This window comes from Neodiprion pinetum, chromosome 2 (genome assembly GCF_021155775.2).
Source record: "Neodiprion pinetum isolate iyNeoPine1 chromosome 2, iyNeoPine1.2, whole genome shotgun sequence".
NCBI classification, from domain to species: Eukaryota; Metazoa; Arthropoda; class Insecta; order Hymenoptera; family Diprionidae; genus Neodiprion; species Neodiprion pinetum.
In genome coordinates, this window is record NC_060233.1 from 21,300,410 (window position 1) to 21,321,939 (window position 21,530).

Genomic DNA, 21,530 nt, shown 5'->3' on the forward strand with positions numbered 1-21,530 from the left:
TGTATTCCAGCAGCAAATTTCGCCGTAACAATACGTTTTGCGCTGCACAATTTGGACGTAATGTAGCATGATGCGCACAGTTCAAATTAGTATCTGACATTTTGTTCAATTTCTATAACGACGGACAACTCAAATCCTTCATTCAAATCAACGACTTCAACTTTTTCACCCGGAATCTTCTGCAGCAAAATTTTCTTTTCCAAACCTTGTACGTAAACTGTTGAAGCATCACGCAGCGACACGCATTCGATGGCGAATTCAAGCTTCTCGAAAGTTAAGTCGCCACCTTCCTAGGATAGTCCGTGATAATTTCGTGACAGCCACAAATTTTCGCTTTCAACTGAAGCGAGTAAAGAATTCCAATTGTACTAAGGCTCGAAGAGAAAAATCGACGAGCCGGTATATTTGTCGAGTGACACAACTGCGAACTCTTTGGGTATAAAACCGGGACGCGCGAATCCTTGCGCGTCGACTATGAACTCCATTGTTAAAAATGCTGAATCGACTGTCGCAACCTGCCAGGTTTTTATCCCAATTGCCTCACCCCACTACTTGGCAGATTATATTTGATCATACGATCATATAAAATCAATCAGTAGGCAGATGCACCAATAGGAAACTTATTTTTAGTCTTAAATTCGATACGAATATCTACTGGTCCGGATTTCAGAGCCTTGTTTTGTTTCGAACAGTCGATGAAAATCAAAGGGTCGTGCTGTAGGAATTCGCTCTTCGTCAATAAAGGCTCGGATTCTTTGTCGTGATAGGTGGCTTGAAGGTTTGCGTACACTTCGTACAGCAAGGCAAAGCGATTGTGACTCATGTCTAAGTTCAGATCACCGTACCGATAATACTCGGAGTTCAAGGAGAGCTTGACGTCATTAATGTTACAGTGATCACGATGACTGGCATTTTTGCCGGCTTTCCTTGTTCGATTCATTTGAAAACCGAGCATCACTACTCGTGGTTTCTGCAAGTAGGTGGACGTTTTCACAGTCCAAACGTGTTTCGTGGTTGCCAGTAGCGAAGGATATTCGTACAACTCCCAACTCCGGAAGCTGATGGAGGCAGATGTATCTTCCTCGATGAAATTTAACAGTGTGATTTTTCGTCCATCCGAGAGCTTCACATACAGTACTAACTATTCCACTTGATCGATCACGATTATAAAGTCTTCGTCTTGATTTTGAACGATGACAGTTGAATCACTTTTTGATCTTGTACGAATCGGCTCATGTTTTGCGTTAACAATGATCTTGCGATAGTCTTCAGTTAACCCTAATATCATGCTTAAGGAAATAACTACATCAAAGTTGCCATCGGTCTCAATTAATTTCTTCGTTTCCTGAACATCGAGCCATCCAGCATTTTCCATATGCTAACTCTAACCAGCTGACCTCTGAACAGGCTGATCAGACCAACGTTTCTGCATTTATCAATCTCTACAGCGTTTAGTTCGTACCGTACATCTTCGTAAAAATCGCAGATGGCGTTATTGACTAAGGTTGTGATCGTTGCGGCAGTACCATCAGATTGGACCAATTTTCAATCATATAAGATCGGAATGATCAATTGTTTGGTCGACAGAGCGGTCAGATTATCCAGTAGTGAATTTCATAATAAGAATTTGTCTTTGATAGACGATGTATTACGTGAGAACGCTTATCCCCCAGTCCTTCTTAAGAAACACATACAAGCGAAATATAAATCACTTGTGGAGGTTATTGATCCTGACAACATCAACATGACAACCGTCGTACCTATAATTCAAAAAAACTTTGTTTGTATCCCATATCTGACTGGTTTATTTAAAATACTTGACAGAATATTTTCTAAATTCAACCTTCAATTTGTCGGTAGAAACACTCAAGATTTATCTTCCTTATTCGACTCAGGAAAAGATTTGTTACCTTTGGATAAACGTTCTTGCGTCGTGTAAAAAATTCCTTGTAAACAATGCAACAGTTTGTACATAGGTCAAACCAGCAGGCAATTGCATACCAGAATGAAGGAACATAAACGCAATGTTTTTGAAAATGAGGACAATCACACAGCTCTTACGAGACATTCTATCGAATTTGATCAAAATTTTAATTATGATCAAGCCAACACCTTAGAAGTTAAGCCACATTATTATAAACGTCTACTGTTAGAAATGTGTAATATTTTTGCTTATCCTAATACAGTTAACTTAATACAGGGCATCAAACATTTTAGCTTAATTTACACTCCACTGATACATAGACCCTAACCTTAACTGACTGAGTTTACTCCCAACCCTGCTATATCTTATCTATTTAACTCTTTGAGTTACTGCCGCGCTGTCTGTTACTTGAGTATTTATCTCTTTTCCCGCTCACACGTCAGAGGATCCACACGTGCCGTTCCAAATTATTCTTCGTCCTTTCGGTCATAATAATTTTTAAAAGTTTTAAAATTCTTAACATCATCAATTTTTAACATTTGAAACGTTTCACGTTTTCACGAGCGCCGAATATCACGATTTATCCACACGTGATACGAAATAACCCGGCGATTGTGTCTAAACTCGATTATTTTAGTTATTTTACGAATTTCCTTTCTCGTGAGGAGAAAAGCAGGATTCGGTCTCTGGACTCGGAAGGAAGGTGAAATTTATTTGTTGATTATTTAATGAGTTCCTGGAAGAGGTTCTATAGTTTGCACCTTTTAATGGTTTTTTTGAGGTGGCCTCAGCTGGTGTTTCATCACTCTCATATGCCGTAGCTCAAGTGAAATAGATCCATCATCACAGGCCGTATAAACAGTTTTGGGTCGAACTTATTCTATGCTCGTGAAGCGAGGCACAGAATTATCGCAATGAACAGAGGACTCGTGAGACGAGAGGTCTGTTTTCAAAAAAATCTGTAAATAACGATAATTTAGTGTTTTGTCCCCGAGAAGCGGGAGACACGAAAAACGAGAGTATATGTGAATTTATTATTATTTATATGAGAATGGTTTGCTCGTGTAATCGCTCACACGTGCAAATATTTTATAAACTCTGACGACGGAAGATCGTCGCTGGTGAGTTATTATTTCGTGGTGATAATATCTTGTCTCGCGAACGGCAACGCGGCATATTATATACGTGAAAGCGTGGTTGTCAGAAGAGCGGCAATTATTCGCAGTTATATCATTACCTGCATCGAGACGGCCTGGCGCAATGCAGGTAGCTCTTTGCAGGTTCTTGGGCCCTACCTAAGGGTAAACGAATTCTGTGAAGAATACCGTGTCTGAGATTCAACGTCAGACACAATGTTGGGCTTCACCCAGACACGGCTTCCTAATACCTGAAAACTTTATTACAAAAACTGAGTTTGTTCTGTACGTTAAATTCCCTCCCTCAGTTGAGAGTGGTAGTCGAGGCTCCTTGGAGTGACGCGTCCTTGCCTCTTGGTCAGTGGCTCGTGTCGACTGCAAGTTCCTCGTTGAGAAGTGGTGATTCGCAGAGTGGATATTAGAATGTGTCCGTACTCGGAGAGGGTAACTGATCAACTGAATGTCGACGATAGGTGTCGAGAATGAATGAATGAATCTGAAATGGCGTATAATTGTAATTATGTTAAGTTTTTGTTAGAATATTATAGTTTTTACTCAAGTTATCTGTTCCTAGCTAATAAAATAATAAGCTTTTACCAGATTGTACTAGTTTATGTTTGTTTTGTTGTGTATGTGATTTGCATTTTAATTGCGTTGTTGTTCTAATTTTAAGATTTTGGCTGTTTTGCCTGGCTTAATCACCTTTGTTAGTTTTTTTTTTTTTTTTTTTTTTTTTTTTTTTTTTTTGTAATGAGTGTATTAAATGAACTGTGTTTGTGGGAGTTTGTGTTTTATTTTGTACGGTATTAAGTCTGCATCCACTAGAAGGCTGTCCTCCAGGGATTTAACTCCTAAGTTGGCGTAAAAGCTCTCGGCTTGATTTGTGATTATGTCGCGTACCATAGGTACGTCGGCTTCCTTGTGCAGATCTTCAATCTTAGTGGATTTTTCGGCTTTGAGAGCTAATCTCAAGCATTTGTTCTGAACTCTCTGCAGCGATTCCATTGTTGAGTTGGAAATAATTCCTCCCCACACTGGAGCTGCATAGATCAGTGCTGGTCTTATTATCATTTTGTAGACAATAAGCTTGTTTTTTGAGCTCATGGAGCTTCGTCTGCCCATTATGGGCATCAGAGCACCTATGGCTTTATTAACTTTGCTAATCGTTGTTTGAGTGTGTTTCCGAAAGTCGAGCTTTCGATCAAGTATCACTCCCAGGTACTTGACCGAATCGCTCAGCTTCACCGGCGTGTCAAATGCTTGAATGCACTTTGGATCTGATTCTTTCAATTTTTTGCTAAACAGAATTGCTTCTGTTTTGTCCTTGTTTAGTTTGGTTTTTGATTCCTCGTAGTAGGGCTCTAGCTGTTCTACGTGGTCCTCGATGTATTTTACAGCTTTTCGCTTTCTCCAGGAGTGAGCGTAAGAGGCTGTGTCATCGGCAAAAAGCGCAATTTTTGTGTTTTTGTTCTTTGGTATGTCATTGTTGAATATTATGTATAGGACTGGCCCGAGTATTGATCCTTGCGGTACTCCAGCAAATATTTCTTTGCTAGATGAGAATACATTTTCGACTTTAACTCTAAAAGTTCTTTTATCCAAGAAGCTTGCTGTTATTTTAGTGATGTACTTTGGCATGTTCGAGTCATCCATCTTTTTTATGAGACCATCATGCCATACTGTGTCAAAAGCTTTTGCTGCGTCTAGGAAGAGCGCTGCAGTTGATCTATTTTGGTTAAAGTTATTTGTCACGTCAAAGACAACCCTTGCAAGTTGCTTGACTGTGCTTCTTTTTGGGCGAAACCCAAATTGATGATCTTCCAGTTTCGTTTCTATTTTGCCTTCTGTGTTTATTCTATTTAGAATAACTCTTTCTAGTGTTTTTCCAAGTGTTGGTAGCAAACTTATTGGTCTGTAGCTTGAAGCTGATTTTGTGTCTTTGCCGCCTCCTTTGTAAAAGGCAAGTATGATAGCTTCTTTCCAAATTTTTGGAAAGTAAGCTTTTTTCAGACATGCATTAAATATGTGCGTGAGCTGAATGTATGCTTTGTTGTTAAGATTTTTTAGTGCTATGTTCGGTATGTTGTCGTTTCCTGGAGCTTTGCCATTTTTGAACTTCTTCACGATTTGCTTTATTTCTCGGGGGCTAACCAGTTTAACCTCCTCTTCATCGTGATCCTCGTTTTTAATTGCATCAGCTATTTGCTCTACAATTTTATTCGATTCTGGATCTCCAAAATCTTTCGTGAGTTTGTGCACACTTTCAAAGTAATTTGCCAGTGTTTCTGCTTTTTCCTCGTTCGAAATCGCCACATCTTCTCCACTTTCAAGAGGTGGAATAGTGGTTGATTGCTGTTTTGTAAAATACTTTGTCATCTTCCACAAAGTATTATCTTTGGTGTTTAACTTCTCTAGTCTTTCTTGCCACTTTTTATTTTTCCACTTTGAAACTGCTTTGCGGATCTTGTTCGTGAGCTTATTCATCTCTTGTTTTAGGTCTCTTGTTCTGTGTTGTTGATATTGCCTTCTTACCTGATTTCTGTCCTCTATAAGCGCCTTAATGTGTTCAGGTAAAGAATGATTGTGTTGTTGTGATGGAGCAGGTGTGCTTGTTGTTAGGGCTTCTTGAATGTTTTTTGTCAGCAAATCTATTTCTTTGTCAATATCTTCTTGAGTGTGGATTTTGTTGTTGATTTTTATTTTCTCATGCAGAGAACTTCTAAACTTTGTCCAATCAGTTTGTTTAAAGTTTAGTTTTGAGCTTGGCTCAAAGAATGTCATGTCTGGATCAGTGAGTTCCAATGTAAAAGGCAAGTGGTCTGAACTTAGTTCAGTGTGCACAGTTACTATTGGGATCTTTTTCGTATTCTTCACTAGCGCTAAATCTATTGTTGATTTGACTGCTTTTGTGGAATATGGGCAAGTAGTGGCCGTTTGGGGATCTGCTACTGTCACCAGATGTTGATTGGCGAATTGAAATAGTGTATTACCATTCCTGTTGGCTCTTCGGCAGCTCCAAGCTCTATGTTTAGAGTTTAGGTCGCCTAGAGCTATCACTGATGGTGCAGTGTTAAAAACTGCATTCAAGTCATTTCTGTCTAATTTGCTCTGGGGTGGAGCATAGAGGCAGAAAATGCTAGGTCCGTTTTGAATTCGAATCCCAATAGATTCTAATGAGTTCGTTGTAGGTGTCGAGACACATTTGTGCTCGACTTTTATACATGCGTTGGCGTATGGTTTCGCAGATTTAAGAAAATGCGATTGGCCGTGTCCCTTGAAGAGGGAGCACGGCAAATCGCGTGATTTAATTGGTCTCTCGGTGAGTGGTGGGGTCACCGAGTGTACGTAGAGACTTTCTTTGAAATTTGTATATGGACTATTGTCACCGATAAGCCTAATGCTCATCGCGCACTATGCCCTGCTGACAATAGTGTCTTGAAGTTCAGGTTGACTGTCAGGTGCCGGTACTCCGGTAAGGCGTCCCGTCACACATTATCACTTCAATTTCAAATATTTATTTGACTAAGATGTACGCTTGGAAAAAACGCATCGCTCTGTTTTTACACTATAACGTTAGGCTTGTCATCCCATTGTGTTTTATCCTGTGATGTTCGTCGTGTCTGCGTTCATTATTTATGCAACATACATCGTTACGATCAGGTATTTACCGCTGGTTTTTCTTTTTCTTGGTTTTTCGTTTTTTGTTCGGCACATATTGCCTCGATACTGATATTTTTTCTTATAAAATGATTTTAAATCTAAGTTTACTATATTCATGCTATCGATATTCTGTTTTCATCTTTTTATCTGATTTTTCATCTTATTTTTCTTCTGTTACCTTTTGTTCTCACTTGACACATATGTGGTCAATAAATTAATATTCGTTTTGAGGAGGGCCCCCACTCGGGCTGAAACGTCAACAATTTTTTGGTTGTTCTGTTGAATGACCTTCATAATCAAGATTAAAATTTTAATTCAGTATGCATAAATCCCAATGCTGAAAGATGATTTGAATCTCATCGCTGTTGTCAAAAGTTGACATGCGTATGGTTTGTGTGCATGTTTTTCTCGGTGTGCAAATGATTCGTTGAAGACGACAGGCGTTGAAATAATGAAGATTTCCTCCTCCATGGCACGGAGCAGGCAACGAAACAGCATTATCGCTGTTTCGTTTGTCAGAAATTCATTTTGCACAAGGTGTTAGCTTGAGACCCAGAGCTATCAGGAACTCCACGTTCGGACGTGTTAACGGTTCGGGATTTGATCTATGACTGACTGATCCGGCCATGCTGACTTACTAAGATAACTCTTTTTGGGTAATCTGTTATATACCATACATATCTTTCATTGTGATTTTATGTGTAGTCTCAGAGTTATAGGTTCTCTACGAAAATTAACTAGGTCTCCGTCTTGATCGACTTACCGGAGCTGTATGTGATCTATGGTCTTAGCGGTGATCGGAAGGTAAATGATGTGCGTTGGCACTTGCATAATCTTACATCTCCGCGGAACGATAGGGAAAAATTCATGAATAGTATGCACTTTGCGTTCGTTGACATAGGTACCCGTTGTAATGCTGCATTCGACTCGCAACGCATTGACCTTGAAAATAGCTACAGGAATATTCGATTAGTGAGTTGGGTCAGCTGCCAATACGCGCGGTGTCAATCCGAGAAGCTGACCAATAAAATCGTCTGGTTCAAAATTTATGATGTGGTTACGTTGGATTTTGCTGCATAACGTATTATTGTTGGGCCTTATATTGATTTCGATATCGGTATTTTTTAACGCGTTCTGACTATACTTTCCAATATCCTCAATTCCGTAGCTGGCAGTGGATATAGTGACTACCTCATCAGCTACGTATATTTTATTTTGACCGACACCAACGTTGGGAATGGAATCGTAGGTTAACAGTTTAACGCGGCCGAGGACATAATTTTTGTTGAGAGGAAGTTCGATCGGAGGAAAATATTACGCTTCGAAAATCGAAGACGTTCCCGATATCGTCAACGTTAACGAATGATCCATGACCGCAAGTGTTGGACTCACGTTATTAAATTGCTGGTTATGTGTATATAGCTCACCGCTAGAAATTTCAGACACAAGTGTCCGCTATCGAATGTATCGTTATCCTGATATCTTTTATCGTTGTACTTAACGCTACCAACACCGAGATATTTCACGAGGTCTAACTGAAGTTGAAGATGAGCGAAACTGTCGAAATATACGACATCGTTGCCGCGTTTCTCATAAGCAACCCAGTGTGTCACAGGGTCATCCTTATCGTTAAGATTAACGACGGCTGTCTCGTTTCCTCACTGCCCGTTCTTGGGCATTTCATTGCGCACAAAAACATCTTGGAAGTAGGGAATTTTCATTATTTTTGCCTACTTTAGCAAAACCCAGTTGCTTAATGCTCGACGTGGTAGCTTCACACTTAGTTTTTCAAAAGATGAAGACCGAAACCCTTCTTGTACGGTTTAAGGTGTGGACCTTTACCTTATGTGATCGATTCCATCCTTTTATCATGCCGTTTGCTTTCTATCAATTTTCATTGGCCGCAGGCGTGTCATTTATAGCCTTTGCTATACCCGCAGCACCTCCCGCTAACACACCCGTAGCGTTGAGATCAGTAAAAGTAGGTATGAGGAAAGGTAGATTTCCGCCAACTTTTGAGGGTACCGGTAGGGCACATGGTGATCGGACGTTATGTTTACTGCCTGCTTTTTTCACAGCTTCTGGAGCACCTTTGAGTATAGACTCAACGCTTGTTTTCACATCGTGGTTCAGAATCATAGACTGTTTTGCCGCACGTACGATTTTGTTCCAGGAAACGTTCTTTGGATTTTGACACACCATGCCTAACTTTGTTTTTACCTTTATCGTGTTAGCTACAGCCCAAGCAGTTGCTTTTTACCTAATTTTGCGTGCTTTGCGATAACCCGCTCCAGACTTTTTCGGTTGTCATTTTATCCGCGGCGCTTCTAGCTTCAAGGTTCTCGCGATATTCCGGATACGCTATATCGTGTCCCTTGCACGTTGCGTCGAGAGGATTGATACCGGAATCGTCTCTTGCGAGTCTTTTCGTCAACCTCGTACCAGGTCCGCAGTATTGGTAAACGAGAAAATGCAACTTGATCAGTTTGTTGATAATGTTATTCACCAAATCCTTCCCACCTTATCCCTTTTTTGAGGTTCGCTCACGATCGCATGTATGCGCAATCATGTCCACTCTGTGACCGAGGGAAAGTTTTTATAAACGATGCATTCATAGAAAATACAGCCAGTCACGTCCGAGATGAGGTTCGAAACATAATCGACCAAGTTGCCTGTGGTGAATTTCGACAAATTTACGCAGCAAACTACAAAACGGAAAAACACCATGGTAAATTGTTACCGAGTACTGTACGTGCGGTATTCTGCGAATCATCCAACTGTGGTAAAACCAACGCATTATTTGCGCTGAAACCGCATCCAAACAGTTTGAGGTTCGAAAATCTCTACGTTACTATAAATCTCTTAATCAACCGAAATACAAGTTTCTGAGTCAAGTGCTCGTAAGTGTCGACGGTGTTGAGTACTTTCCCTTCAACGAACATGAGCACGTCATTGCACCGAAGGAGACGCAACCACACTCAATCATGATATCCGATGGCGTAGTGCGCGAGAAGCAGGACAACATACGCTCTCACTTCTGCATGGGTTTTCATAGGTTCTGTATGGGAGCATCTCGTGCACGACAATGCCAACTTGCTGGTCTCATTTGAATGAGATGAGATAAACCTGAGACATGTATACAACGATCACGTGAACACCGATATGTCGTACACACAGTTCGATGACTTGTGTATTGCATGCTGAAACGGTGATACATATGGGTTCGTAGTGATCGACAAGATAGCGAGATCAGTATGTATGTGTATGTATGTAATATTTATTGTTCCCCTTGGGGTTACAAAGACTCCCATTTTCCTCTCCCTTTACAACGGTTTTACATGTTTTCTTAACCTATTCTTATTCTATTCTTACATCGTACCTTATCGTTATTTATTCTCTGATTGCCTGTGCCCTGTGCCGTTGCCTTGCCATTCCCTTACTTTCCCTCTTATCCTTTCCTTATTCTTTATCCTTATCTTCACTTAACCTTATCCTATCTTACCTTATTCTATTCCCTATTCGTCCTCATCCTGCTTGACTTCCGTTTCCCATTCATCTCTCACTCTTTCATTCTCTCGTACATCCCTGATCCTTTCCAGTTCTCTAATCCAGACTTCTCCCGCCCCCTCCTCACCTAACATCTCCCTCACCACCTCCTGCCAGCTTTCCCCCCTTTTATCCTAGCCCGCGCACCTTTCCCATACGTGCTCCCATGTTTCCTCCTCCCCCCCCCCCCCCCCGCACACCCTACACCTTCTCTTTTCCTCTTCTTCCCAGTACCTTGCCTCCTTCATCTCGCTTCTTGATCTGAATCTCACCCTTGTTCACCTGCTTTCCCCCCAGCCCTTTCCCAGATAGCCTGGTAAACCTTCTCCTTTCACTAACCTGTACCATCTGTTGTATCTCAATCCCCCTGTTTTCTCCCACCTCTCTTTTCTCTGTTCTTCCCTCTCTCTCTCCTCTATTTCCCTAAAATCCACCACTCCCCTCTCCCTTCTCGCGACTACCTCTCTACTCTCTTCTCCCCTTTCCGCAAAGAACCTTTCCCATTCTCTTTCCCATCTCGACCCCTGCCTCCTAACTTCTACCTTTTCCTTTATCTCTTCACAGCATCTCCTAGCTAATTCGCTACCCTCCCCTCACTACATCTTCCTTTTAAAATTCCATGCCCTTCTTCCTGCCCTAATCCCTAGCTTCACCCTCTGTTGCTCCTCCCTTACTAAATATCCCGGTGTTCGTCCATCCACTCCTAACGTCCATCTCAAAAATCTATCCTGTACCGCCTCAACCGCCCTCCACTCTCTCTACCCCCATTTCTCCGATGCATACTCTATTACCGTCCATACTAGCCTGTCAAATAACCAAATCCGTTTTTCCCAATCCCTCCCAAACCTTTTTCTTTCTATCCCCCATACCTGCCTCATTACTACCCCTGCCTTCCGTACTCTCTCTTTCACGTGTGCTTCCTGTCCCCCGTTATACTTTATCATACCCTAAGTAGCTAAACTCTTTAACCTCCTCTATCTTTTTCCCTTTTTATCTCGAATCCATTTCTTTCTTTCTGTCACCTCCTTTCCTAAATCTCATAATCCTTGATTTCCCTACATTTACCGTCAGCCTTTTCCTATCTATATACCTTTCTAACTTCCTAATCATTACCTCCATCTCCTCTTCACGCTCCGCTAGTAGCACTATATCATCAGCATACACCAACGTCCATACCCTGCCGCCAGTCAACTTCGACCCCCCCCCCCAACCATTCTCCCTCTCCCCATTTCCTCTTCTAAATCCGCCAGCAGCAGGTTGAATAGGTGTGGACTGAGCGGGCACCCCTGCCTTACCCCCCTCGCCGTCGAGAACGCCGCTCCTACCTTTCCGCCGATCCTCACCCGACTCTTTGTTTCTTTGTAAATTTCCTCTACCCTTACCCTTAGCCCTTCCCTCACCCCTCTCTCTTCCATAGTCTCCCACATCACCTTTCTGTCCACCGAATCGAACGCCGCCTTCAAGTCCACAAAGAACGTCACCATCTTTCCTTTATCCCTTCCCACCTGTGTATTGATAGAATAGTTCAGCACATACAAGTTGTCAATTGTGCCCATTCCTTTCCTGAAGCCAGTTTGATTATGCGGTATCATCTCCTTCTCCACTACCTCTCTTTCTAACCTTTCCGCTAGTGCCATCGCATACACCTTATACAATGTTGGCATCAACGTCACCCCCCCATACTCTTCTACCCTTTTCCCCTCCCCCTTCTTCATTATTGGCGCTATCAACCCCTCTCTTCAATCCTCCAGCCAGCCCTCCCTCACCCAAACTCTATTACATGTCTTCCATACCCACTGCTCCATCTCTTCCCCCCCCATACCACCATACCTCAGTAACTATTCCATCCCCCCCTGGTGCCTTTCCATCCCTCAGCTTTCCTATCACCTTGCTGATCTCTTTCCTCTGCACCTCCCTTTCCCCATCCCCCTTCCTATTTGCTGTCCCCCCGCCTTCTGTTACCTTGTTCTCCACTCTGCCTAATAATCCCATGAATACTCCTTCCACTCCTGCTCGCCTATTTCCTCATTCACCCTCTTTCACTTCTTTCTTTCCCTGTTAACTATCTCCCATACCTTGCTTTCTGTCCTTGCTTCCGCTGCTTCTTTTATGAATCCCTCATTTCCTTCCTTTTTCCCCTCCTCGCATAGCCTATTATATTCCCTTCTTTCCTTTTTGTACGCTTACCCTTTCCCCTCCCCCTTTCTCCAGTTCTCTAGACTCTGCCCAACTTCCACTTTCTTTCGCCTACATTTCTCACCCCACTCACATTTTTTCACTTTACTTCCCCCCCCTCCTACTTCTGAAGCTCTTCTAAACTCCCCTATTCTTTTCGATAGAGAGATCAGTAATGGTCGGAATAGAATGGGATTCGAGATTTTCATAAACTCGACAATAGCATAAAATACGCTATCATCAACGGTAATAAAACTGTAGCTTTCCAGAGCTAATTGCTTCAACGTCCAGGAAATTCGTAAGGAAAAAGAAGACTTGCGTCATATTGCTCAAGCGAATGATGCAATTCGTCGTAAGCATAGAATTATCAAGACGGGAAAAGAGTCGCCGTAGGAAACAATGACGGATGTCTTTAAACCTCTTTCAACTCCGCTGCAGGAATTAGTCAATGTTTTTCAAGGCACGAAACCTATCAAGGAAGAGGCGAAGACGAAAATCAGGTCTGAAACGAAAGATGAGCCGAAGAGCGAAATGGAATCCGAAGCAGAATATTCTTTTGCAACTGCAGAAGAAGAGGATCAAACTATCACAGAGTCGTAAGATCAAAAATGGAATATCTTGAGATGCTCAACAATAAACAAAGAGAGCACGAGTTGGGTTTCGTGAACAGGGTACGGAGCCTCTCTACTGCCGGGCTGATGGTCGGTGACTAATCGATAAGCTTCGAGCGCAATTCCGTTCATATAGGTGGTACGCTTTATCCGAAAATTCAGGGACTGCTCGAGCTGCTGTTTGAAAAAATGTACAACAGCGCTCGCGTTACCAGCAGGGACAAGGAGAATGACAGAAATATCCTTTTCGCAAGAAATGCTCACAGAAAATACTATAGCGCCACCGAGCCTTTCCGAAACGCTCAGAGGGCCAAATTCGAGCCTTTAATTGCAGAGCTGCTCAATATTTCTACATTAGTCAAAGCCGTATTCCCCTAGTAAAAGATGTCGAAGCGTATGGGCAAAGGTGTTTTGCTACCTCAGGCTTGGGTTACTCGATAAGGTGTTGAAACAGATTATATTTTCTGAAACGACGCTAACGAGTTGGTGCAACGTCTTCGTTTGCTTATAGCCGCTCAAGCAGCTGGGAATACAAGTTACAACGATGAATTATGTCGATTCTCGAAGAATTATGGGAAGCCGGAATTATTTATCAGCCATCTCTCGTCGTTGATGTGTTCAGACGTCAGCTGAATGAAAATACAGCTGCGAGCACTCGCGGGCCTCCGGGTGCTGCCTTTCAAATAACAGCGAACGGATATTTTGATATACAGAACCGAAGACTGTGCAACGTTGCAGATTACGCAGAGCCCAACAATGCTGTAACTTTAAAAATCTTGAGTGAAAAATTCGACCTTCTGCAGAAACAAATTAACAACCTCGATCAAATAATCAAAGCTTCGAGATCCCCACGGGCAAAGCCTTGGATACCTTCTACGAAGATTTTAGAGCAGGCAGAGACCTGTCAATTCGAAAAGCTGAAATCATTTCCAAATTGGGCACCAGACTAAGAGCATTGGAATATGACCGAAAGAAAGCTAGCGCTGGTGCATAACCTGCATAAGCCTGCATGCCGGAATTGCCCGCGTCGACGTGTAGACGTGCGCGGCGTCGACGAGACCTGGCAGGTAGATCTTGTTCATATGACGTCGTACGCTCGAAAAAACAAAGGCTACAAGTATATGCTCACAGTCACTGATATTTGTTGAAAGTATGCGTGGCTGTACCGATACAGAGCAAGTACGGGGATGATGTTACAAAGGCGACAGAATCTATGTTAGTTCAAGGACGGATACCAAAAAAATTATACGTGGACAAAGACACGGAATTCTACAACTCAAAATTTGAATCTCTTATGAAACGCTATGGGATCAAACTTTACTCCACGTACAGTAATTTGAAGGCGCAGATCTGTGTACTCTTTAATCGTACGTTGAAAAGTGAAATGTGGAAACAGTTGAGTACGCAAGGAAGCTACAAGTGGCTGGACATCTTATCTGATTTGGTATCAGCTTACAACAACACAAAACACCGAACCATACAAATGAAACCGTTAAGAATGAAAGACAATTATTACATAATGCGTCCGGAGGGCTTCGAGCGATACTTAACATATCGGTGTTACGCCCCGACGTACCGCCTTGGTGTACCTTTTTTAAAATTCCATTCCAATTTATTTCTTCAATTTCTTCAATGCACAGATATTATTTTATCAAAATCTCATATTCCAATAACGGCGAGTTCCACCCCTCCTGACAAAAGTCAGGTAGAGACCAACAATGATCCCTAGTATAAGTTTCGACTTTTTTTTATTCAACTGGTACCATGAAATGAGATGAGGGACTGCTGGATTAGCATCGGTAGCGCTCAGCCTGAAAACATCCCTCTTTTTAAGTTAAAACTATAACCAATAACTAGGATAAACCACTACAAAAGGGTGAACACAACATCTACACATTATAGTCCTCCGTATACACAGTGCTTGAAGAGGAGAAACTTCTTATTTACACATAAACCGGGCACAGGAAAACAAATTCGAACTCACTGGTGATGAGAGAAATTAACGACAACAGAGTCAGGGCGGCTGGGTGGTCTAGTGGAGTATGGCTCCGGTCAAGCATCTCTAGACGCCAGGTTCGATTCCTGGCTCCGTCGTTAATTTTTCGAAATCACCAATTTTTCGAATTTATATTCTTTCAACAATATTCTTCTCGTAGAAAAATGATTTGCACATCCGCATATCATTCATTAGACGGCAATGCTTGTCTTACTTGGCTTCTCATCGGAAGCAAGGATTCAGAAGGGTAAACACAACATCTACACATTATAGTCCTCCTTATGCACAGTGCTTGAAGAGAAGAAACTTTTTATTCACAGATAAACCACTACTTTTGGAACCACCAAATTAAAATAGAATACTTATTAGGATGTATGAATGAATGTGTGAATATTGTATGTAAATATCTCTTGTTCATATTTTTAATGTGTCACCGACGAGATTGAGAATCGTCGGAACACCGTCGAAGAGCGTGAAGTAACGCTGACCGTGTGGATTCGGGTACCGGGAGGTCGCCCTCGCACCTCGTTGGTTAATTACCGTTGTAACTTATTACAACTGTAGCTCCTTGGACCCTCAGGCCCAAGAATACGCGTCTTTCGTCTGTCAAGTCGCGAGGTGCGTGAACGTCAACCCGTATTAGCCCTTCTTGAGTAATAGTAGCGTTCGGAAAATCTTAGTTGTGACCGGCCTAAGGTCTCTTGCTAATTTGTCGAAATTCGAGCGTTCATATTATCCTATGACTTGAAAAGACTCACTATCTTCTACGTTCCATCTTTCCTGTTCTTTACTAAATCTAATTATTTCGAGAATAGACATTTTTATGATATTCCATTTTCTATAATTGAATCAAGTTCGGTCCACATTCAATCGGATCTGGTAATATTAAGTGCTTATAATAATAAGCAGTTACATTATCACTTTCAAATAATAATCGTTAGAATACCTTCCAATATACATATATCAAAACCGCGAGTGAATCAAATTGACATTTTCAACCATAGCTTTCGATAGTAGAGTATTATTCTGAATTTACAAAGACTAAGTGCTCAACGTTAACATCGTTCGGAATCATCAACCCTTCCGATCTCGAGGTGAGGTCCTGATCCAGAAATTCTACTGACGCAGACCGACACGATCCGATGGCTCTCAATCTCGCTGTATTACATCTAAAGATGAGTCACTCCGAGTGCTAATCTCCAACATTGAACGAATTCTAATGTTTTCACCTGTCTAATCAAAATTTAATATCATAATATCCAGTCAAAAGTAACACAAGAGTTGGTGGCTAGCTTCACTACCCCAATTAGATCAAACATATTGTTTCCAAGATTTAAGCACAACTTGATATGACAGCAGCAAGAATTGGTGTCCAGCTGTAGACAATTCCCTTGGGAATTTAGAGAGTTATTCTCCGGTTTTCAGTTCAGCCCCACTTTAAATTTAATTTAAGATAATCTAAAAAGAGAGATACAATAATCACGACCAGCTAGTTATAACTACCGTTCAGGATAGATGTTCTTGGTATCAAACAATAAAATCATTTAGGATAGAATAACACACGATTCGCTAAAACACGTAAACGGTCAAATTTAGTGATTCTGCAGCTTCTCTGCATTTGAATATAAATTCGTCCGTCGGCGTGGATCGTTATATGAACTCAAACGCTTTATAAATTGTTACTTTCGGCTTTTATGTCATTATCACCATTCATTGTTATCAGACATTTCAATCACCAAATTATACAGAATATACTTCATCTTTCACCAGTTAAATTATTTCAAAATATTTATCTTGAATGACAACCTTTTCCCATTTGTATTATAATAAATTAGCCCCAATCATTTGACCAAACCTCACAGACCTGTACAGAGCTATAGCAACACGATCCTACAAATTACCGGCTTACCGAAAAGTAGGTCTTTCTTAGTTTTAATATTATTCATTGTCGTTACGTGGGAGCATCTTTGATTATTTAATAATCATCAACTACCACCGCTCAGTACACTCTCACCCCCACGTAACACCGGTAAACTTCAAAACTGGTGACAGAGATCGAATCAGCAAATTCAAAAATATCTACGAGAATGGTTACACTCGCAATTGGACGACAGAGATATTTACGATAAGCCAAGTGGACAATACCCATCCTGTGACGTACAAGCTCAAAGATCATTGAAATCAACCCATCACTGGCGGTTTCTACAAACAAGAGCCCCTCAGGGTTGAACATCCGGACATCTATCTCGTGGAGACGGTTCTCAAGAAGCATGGAAAAAAATCATCTGTAAAATGGTTAGGTTTTGACAGTACATACAGTAGTTGGAGAAATGAATCTGATATGTAACATTATAAATTAAATGGATGATATTTTTGTGTAATAAGAATGTCTTTATTCTACACCCTATAAATTGAATATGCGTTGGGATTCGACGCTATACATGTGGGGCATTACACGCCGAATCAACCACTTTTAAATTCGACCCCTTTCAATTTGGCTGAAAGTTTGTTATCCTTCTCTACTCTATGAAAACAGTTTTTCGGAATTTTTTCAAATTCTTCTATCAGATCCCAAAAAAGTTATGAATGTTTAAAAATATGGCTTTTTTTCAATAGTCATGACTTTCCCAAAATTTGAAGTATCGGGCCGTTTTTTTTTTTTTGAAAATTTTTGTTTTTTGATGTCCTTTTTGCAAAAAAATACGAAAAAATTACTCAAACCTATTGTTACGTCCGGCATATCGCCACACGTCTCCCTCATCTTGCCACCCTCCCATGATCCTTGCAGTATCCTTATCATTTCATTCCTACCCTCCTATTTCCATTCTGGCTCACGCCACTCACTTTTTGCCGACTCTGCTACTTGTATTCCCCACCACTTTGCACACCTTACGTCTCATCCTCTTCACCTCAGGCACTCCAATTCCAATGTTTGACACGAACAAGTCTTTCTTTCCAACACTCAACAACCTCACGTATAACTTTACTCATTAATTATGAACTACACCCTCTGCTCGAAACTACTCCACAAATTATCCAACCAAATATATAGTTCATACCTCAAACGCCCAAATGTTATTCAACCATGATTCAAGTTTCTGTTGTCTCCGGATGTAAAGGCCAAGGCGAACCAGTTTGTTCCTCACCGCTCGGGAAAAAACGACGTCCACGGACGTAATATTGGTGGCCAGCGGTGGTCTTCGCTTTCTGGAACCTAGGTCGCCGTAATCAAATTGTAAGGGACATATTACCCGGTCACGAGATTTTAAGGTCACGCTAAATAAAGTTTTGAAAGTCGATCATTACCCGTTGCCTCGGGTCGAAGAAGTGTTAGACGTGTTGAGAGGGGGGAGAATATTCACGAAGCTGGATTCATCTGAGGCATACCAACAGTTGCCGTTAACCGAGAGGGCAAAAAATTAGTGGTGATAAGCACTCACTTGTGTCTGTTTCAATATAATCGTTTGCCGTTTGGAGTGTCCACCCGACCGGGTTCTTTTCAAAGGGTGATGGCATCTCTATTGTTAAGAATACCAGGGGTAATCGTCTTCATTCATGATATTTCGATCGCCGCGTCGGAAGGAAAAAAACACCTAGATTGGGTACGAGAGGCGGTTAAGCGATGCCGGATTGCGGTTAAAGTATGAAAAATGTGAATTTGCGCAACAGGAAACCGAGTATTTAGGATTTCGAGTGAATGATAAAGGAATCCATCCCTCAGGAAACAAAATAGATAGTGTAAAAAATGTGCCAGCACCAAAAAAATGTTTCAGAAGTGAAAAGTTTTTTGGGCTCGATTAATTATTACGCACGGTTCATTGAGAACATAACAGATAAACTTTACCCATTATACGAACGTTGAAAAAAAAAGATTTCAAATGGACGGATGAATGTAATCGAAGCTTCACTTAGATTAAAAAAGAATTGTCAAGTGAACTTACGCTGGCACATTTTGATCCAAAAAAAACGATAGTGGTTACATGTGACGCATCGCCGTATGGAATTAGCGCAGTATTATCACATCCGGAAGAGGACGAATATGATAGGCTGATCTGTTTTGCGAGTTGGACGTTGACAGTGAGCGAAAAGAGATACGCGCATCATGACAAAAAGGGCTTATCGATAGTATTCGAAATTCGTAAGTTCTATCAATATTTATATGGAAACCAGTTTACTATCCAAACGAACAGCACCACGTTGTCAAGTATATTTCACCCTGATAAATCGATCCCTGAGATCTCAATAGCACGTTTGCAGCGTTGGGCTATATTCTTGTCGGTTTTTAAGTATAATATCAAACACATTCAAGGAAGAGAGAATTATACTGGCTGGCTCAGTAGACTACCAATTGAACATCTGCAAAAATTGGAAAAAAAATTTCAAATACTCCAAGATATCGATTATACGTTCATGAATAGTATAAAAGAATCCGATTTTGCCTCGCTCGACTGAAGCATGGTACGGAAAGCTACGCGTGAAGAAGTTGTATTGTGCCAGATAATAAGATATTGGATGGACGGATGGCCAGAAGCCAACCTGAAAGTGGAGGGGATGCAGAGCTTTTGGGAGAAACGCGACGCGCTCTCAGTTAAAAGCAATTGCGTATTGTGGGTGTACCGTGTGGTGATCCCCAGCCAGCTGAGATCGCTAGTGCTAAAGGAACTTCACCATAGCCACTTTGGCGTGGCACGTATGAAAGCATTAGCCCGATCATATGTTTGGTGGCCCCAAATAGATAAAGATATCAATGAAATTACGAGCGCATGTTGGCCTTGTTTAAAAACACGTAAAAATCATCCCAAAGTACCTCTTACTCCCTGGCCGTGGCCACCCGTCCAATGACATCGTATTCATGCGGATTGTTTAGGACCAATCGGCGGGAAAATGATTTTGATAGTAATTGATAGTCATTCTAAATGGCCGGAAATATTCGTTATGTCGAGTATGAGCGAGGAAACAAAAATAAATGTATTCCAAGAAATGTTTGCTAGGCACGGTTATCCTGCGCATATTGTGACGGACAATTTTGCCACGTTTACGGGGGAAAAATTTCAGTGGGTACTCTGAGAGGAGGCATTAGGCATAGAACGATTGCGCCGCACTGTCCGGCCACGAACGGAGCCGCAGAAAACCTCGTAGATACGTTCAAATGAAAAGTCAAAAGCATGATGGATGATGGCATGTCATTGCAGTTACCGGTGCGACAGTTCTTGTTTGATTTTCGAGCGACGCCCCACGCGACGACACAGAGATCTCCAGCCGTTATGATGACTAATAGAGAATTAAAAACCCGATTTTCTATTTTACACCCACCGTTGGCAGCAGAGCATGTTCAGATCCGCCAAGAACGGCAGATAAAAGATCACACGGGCTCGCGAAGGATAGATTTGCGGGTGGGAGATTTAGTTGTAGCAAAAGTTTTAGAGGTGGAGGGGAGGATTGGGCGCCGGCCGTGATGATACAAGAATGGACGCCAGATACGATGTACGATGTTAAGACAGGAGGCGGGTTGATTTGGAAAAGACACATGCCAATCAGTTAATTTCAGCAAAAACGAGCAGGGTTGCGGATACGGTTGACAACGGCCAAATGGTCACAAAAAACAGAATCAACCGTCAAGCGTTGAACCACGACGATCAGAGCGAATTCGCCAAAAGAAAGATAGAAATGCGTGAAGATAGTTAAAGGCAATAGAATTAAGAAAACAATGTATATTCATCGTATACATAAGGTGGTGGTAACTACTACAATATCAGGTACAAGCCGGCTGGCAAACATAGCGGGGGAGGGTGCGGTATCCCGTTCCCGTACGGTGCTGCCACGCACATTAGTAAGATAAGGAACCGAGACTATGGTAAAGAGTGGGGGGCAATACAGTCAGTCGGTCTCGGACGCGCGACGTGTAAGCTCGAAGTGGTCTCGAGAAAATAATAATAAAAGACTACAATACAAGGCGTATACTGTGTTGTTGATTACGTTCCTCTCCTATTCCCAAGTCACCGCATTACCAATCACACGTCAAGTTGGAGACAACAGGCCAATAAGCACTCAAAATATTCGAAAACGACATCAAAACGAACGACATCAGCAACAGCAACAGCATGAAATCTCCCGGAGTAACTACGTGAACACCAAAGTAGTGACTAGCGCTAGACAACCACGATAAAATACGAATCAATCAAGCACCAAGTATGAGACCAATTTGGGAACTCATCTTCCACGAACTCACTTACGACGTCCACCTCTGCTTCACCGACGATCCGACACTGGACACCGGAGACACCACACGCACTTACCCCAGGACAACTACACCGGCAATCTACAAGCCTCACAACCAGTCGACTGTGCATTTTTTTTTTTCGTGATCTTATACTGCATCCACCTGTAAGTTGTTATAATTTACATTGCTAAGTTAACCTACATTTTTCACTACCGCAAAAGCTTGAACACTAAAGTACGATGCCCGACACCCAAGACGATAA

At 41.7% G+C, this 21,530-nt stretch overlaps 1 protein-coding gene across 1 annotated transcript; it reads right to left on the bottom strand.

Annotated features, from left to right (window-relative positions):
• Positions 1 to 592: 592 nt before the first annotated feature.
• On the bottom strand, positions 593 to 1,375 carry LOC138190375 (uncharacterized). Its single transcript, XM_069133156.1, has 2 exons — positions 1,143 to 1,375; positions 593 to 1,058 (listed from the first exon to the last, which is right to left on the bottom strand). Exons 1-2 carry the CDS (start codon positions 1,373 to 1,375, stop codon positions 593 to 595), a joined length of 699 nt encoding a protein of 232 aa, XP_068989257.1.
• Positions 1,376 to 21,530: the final 20,155 nt, after the last annotated feature.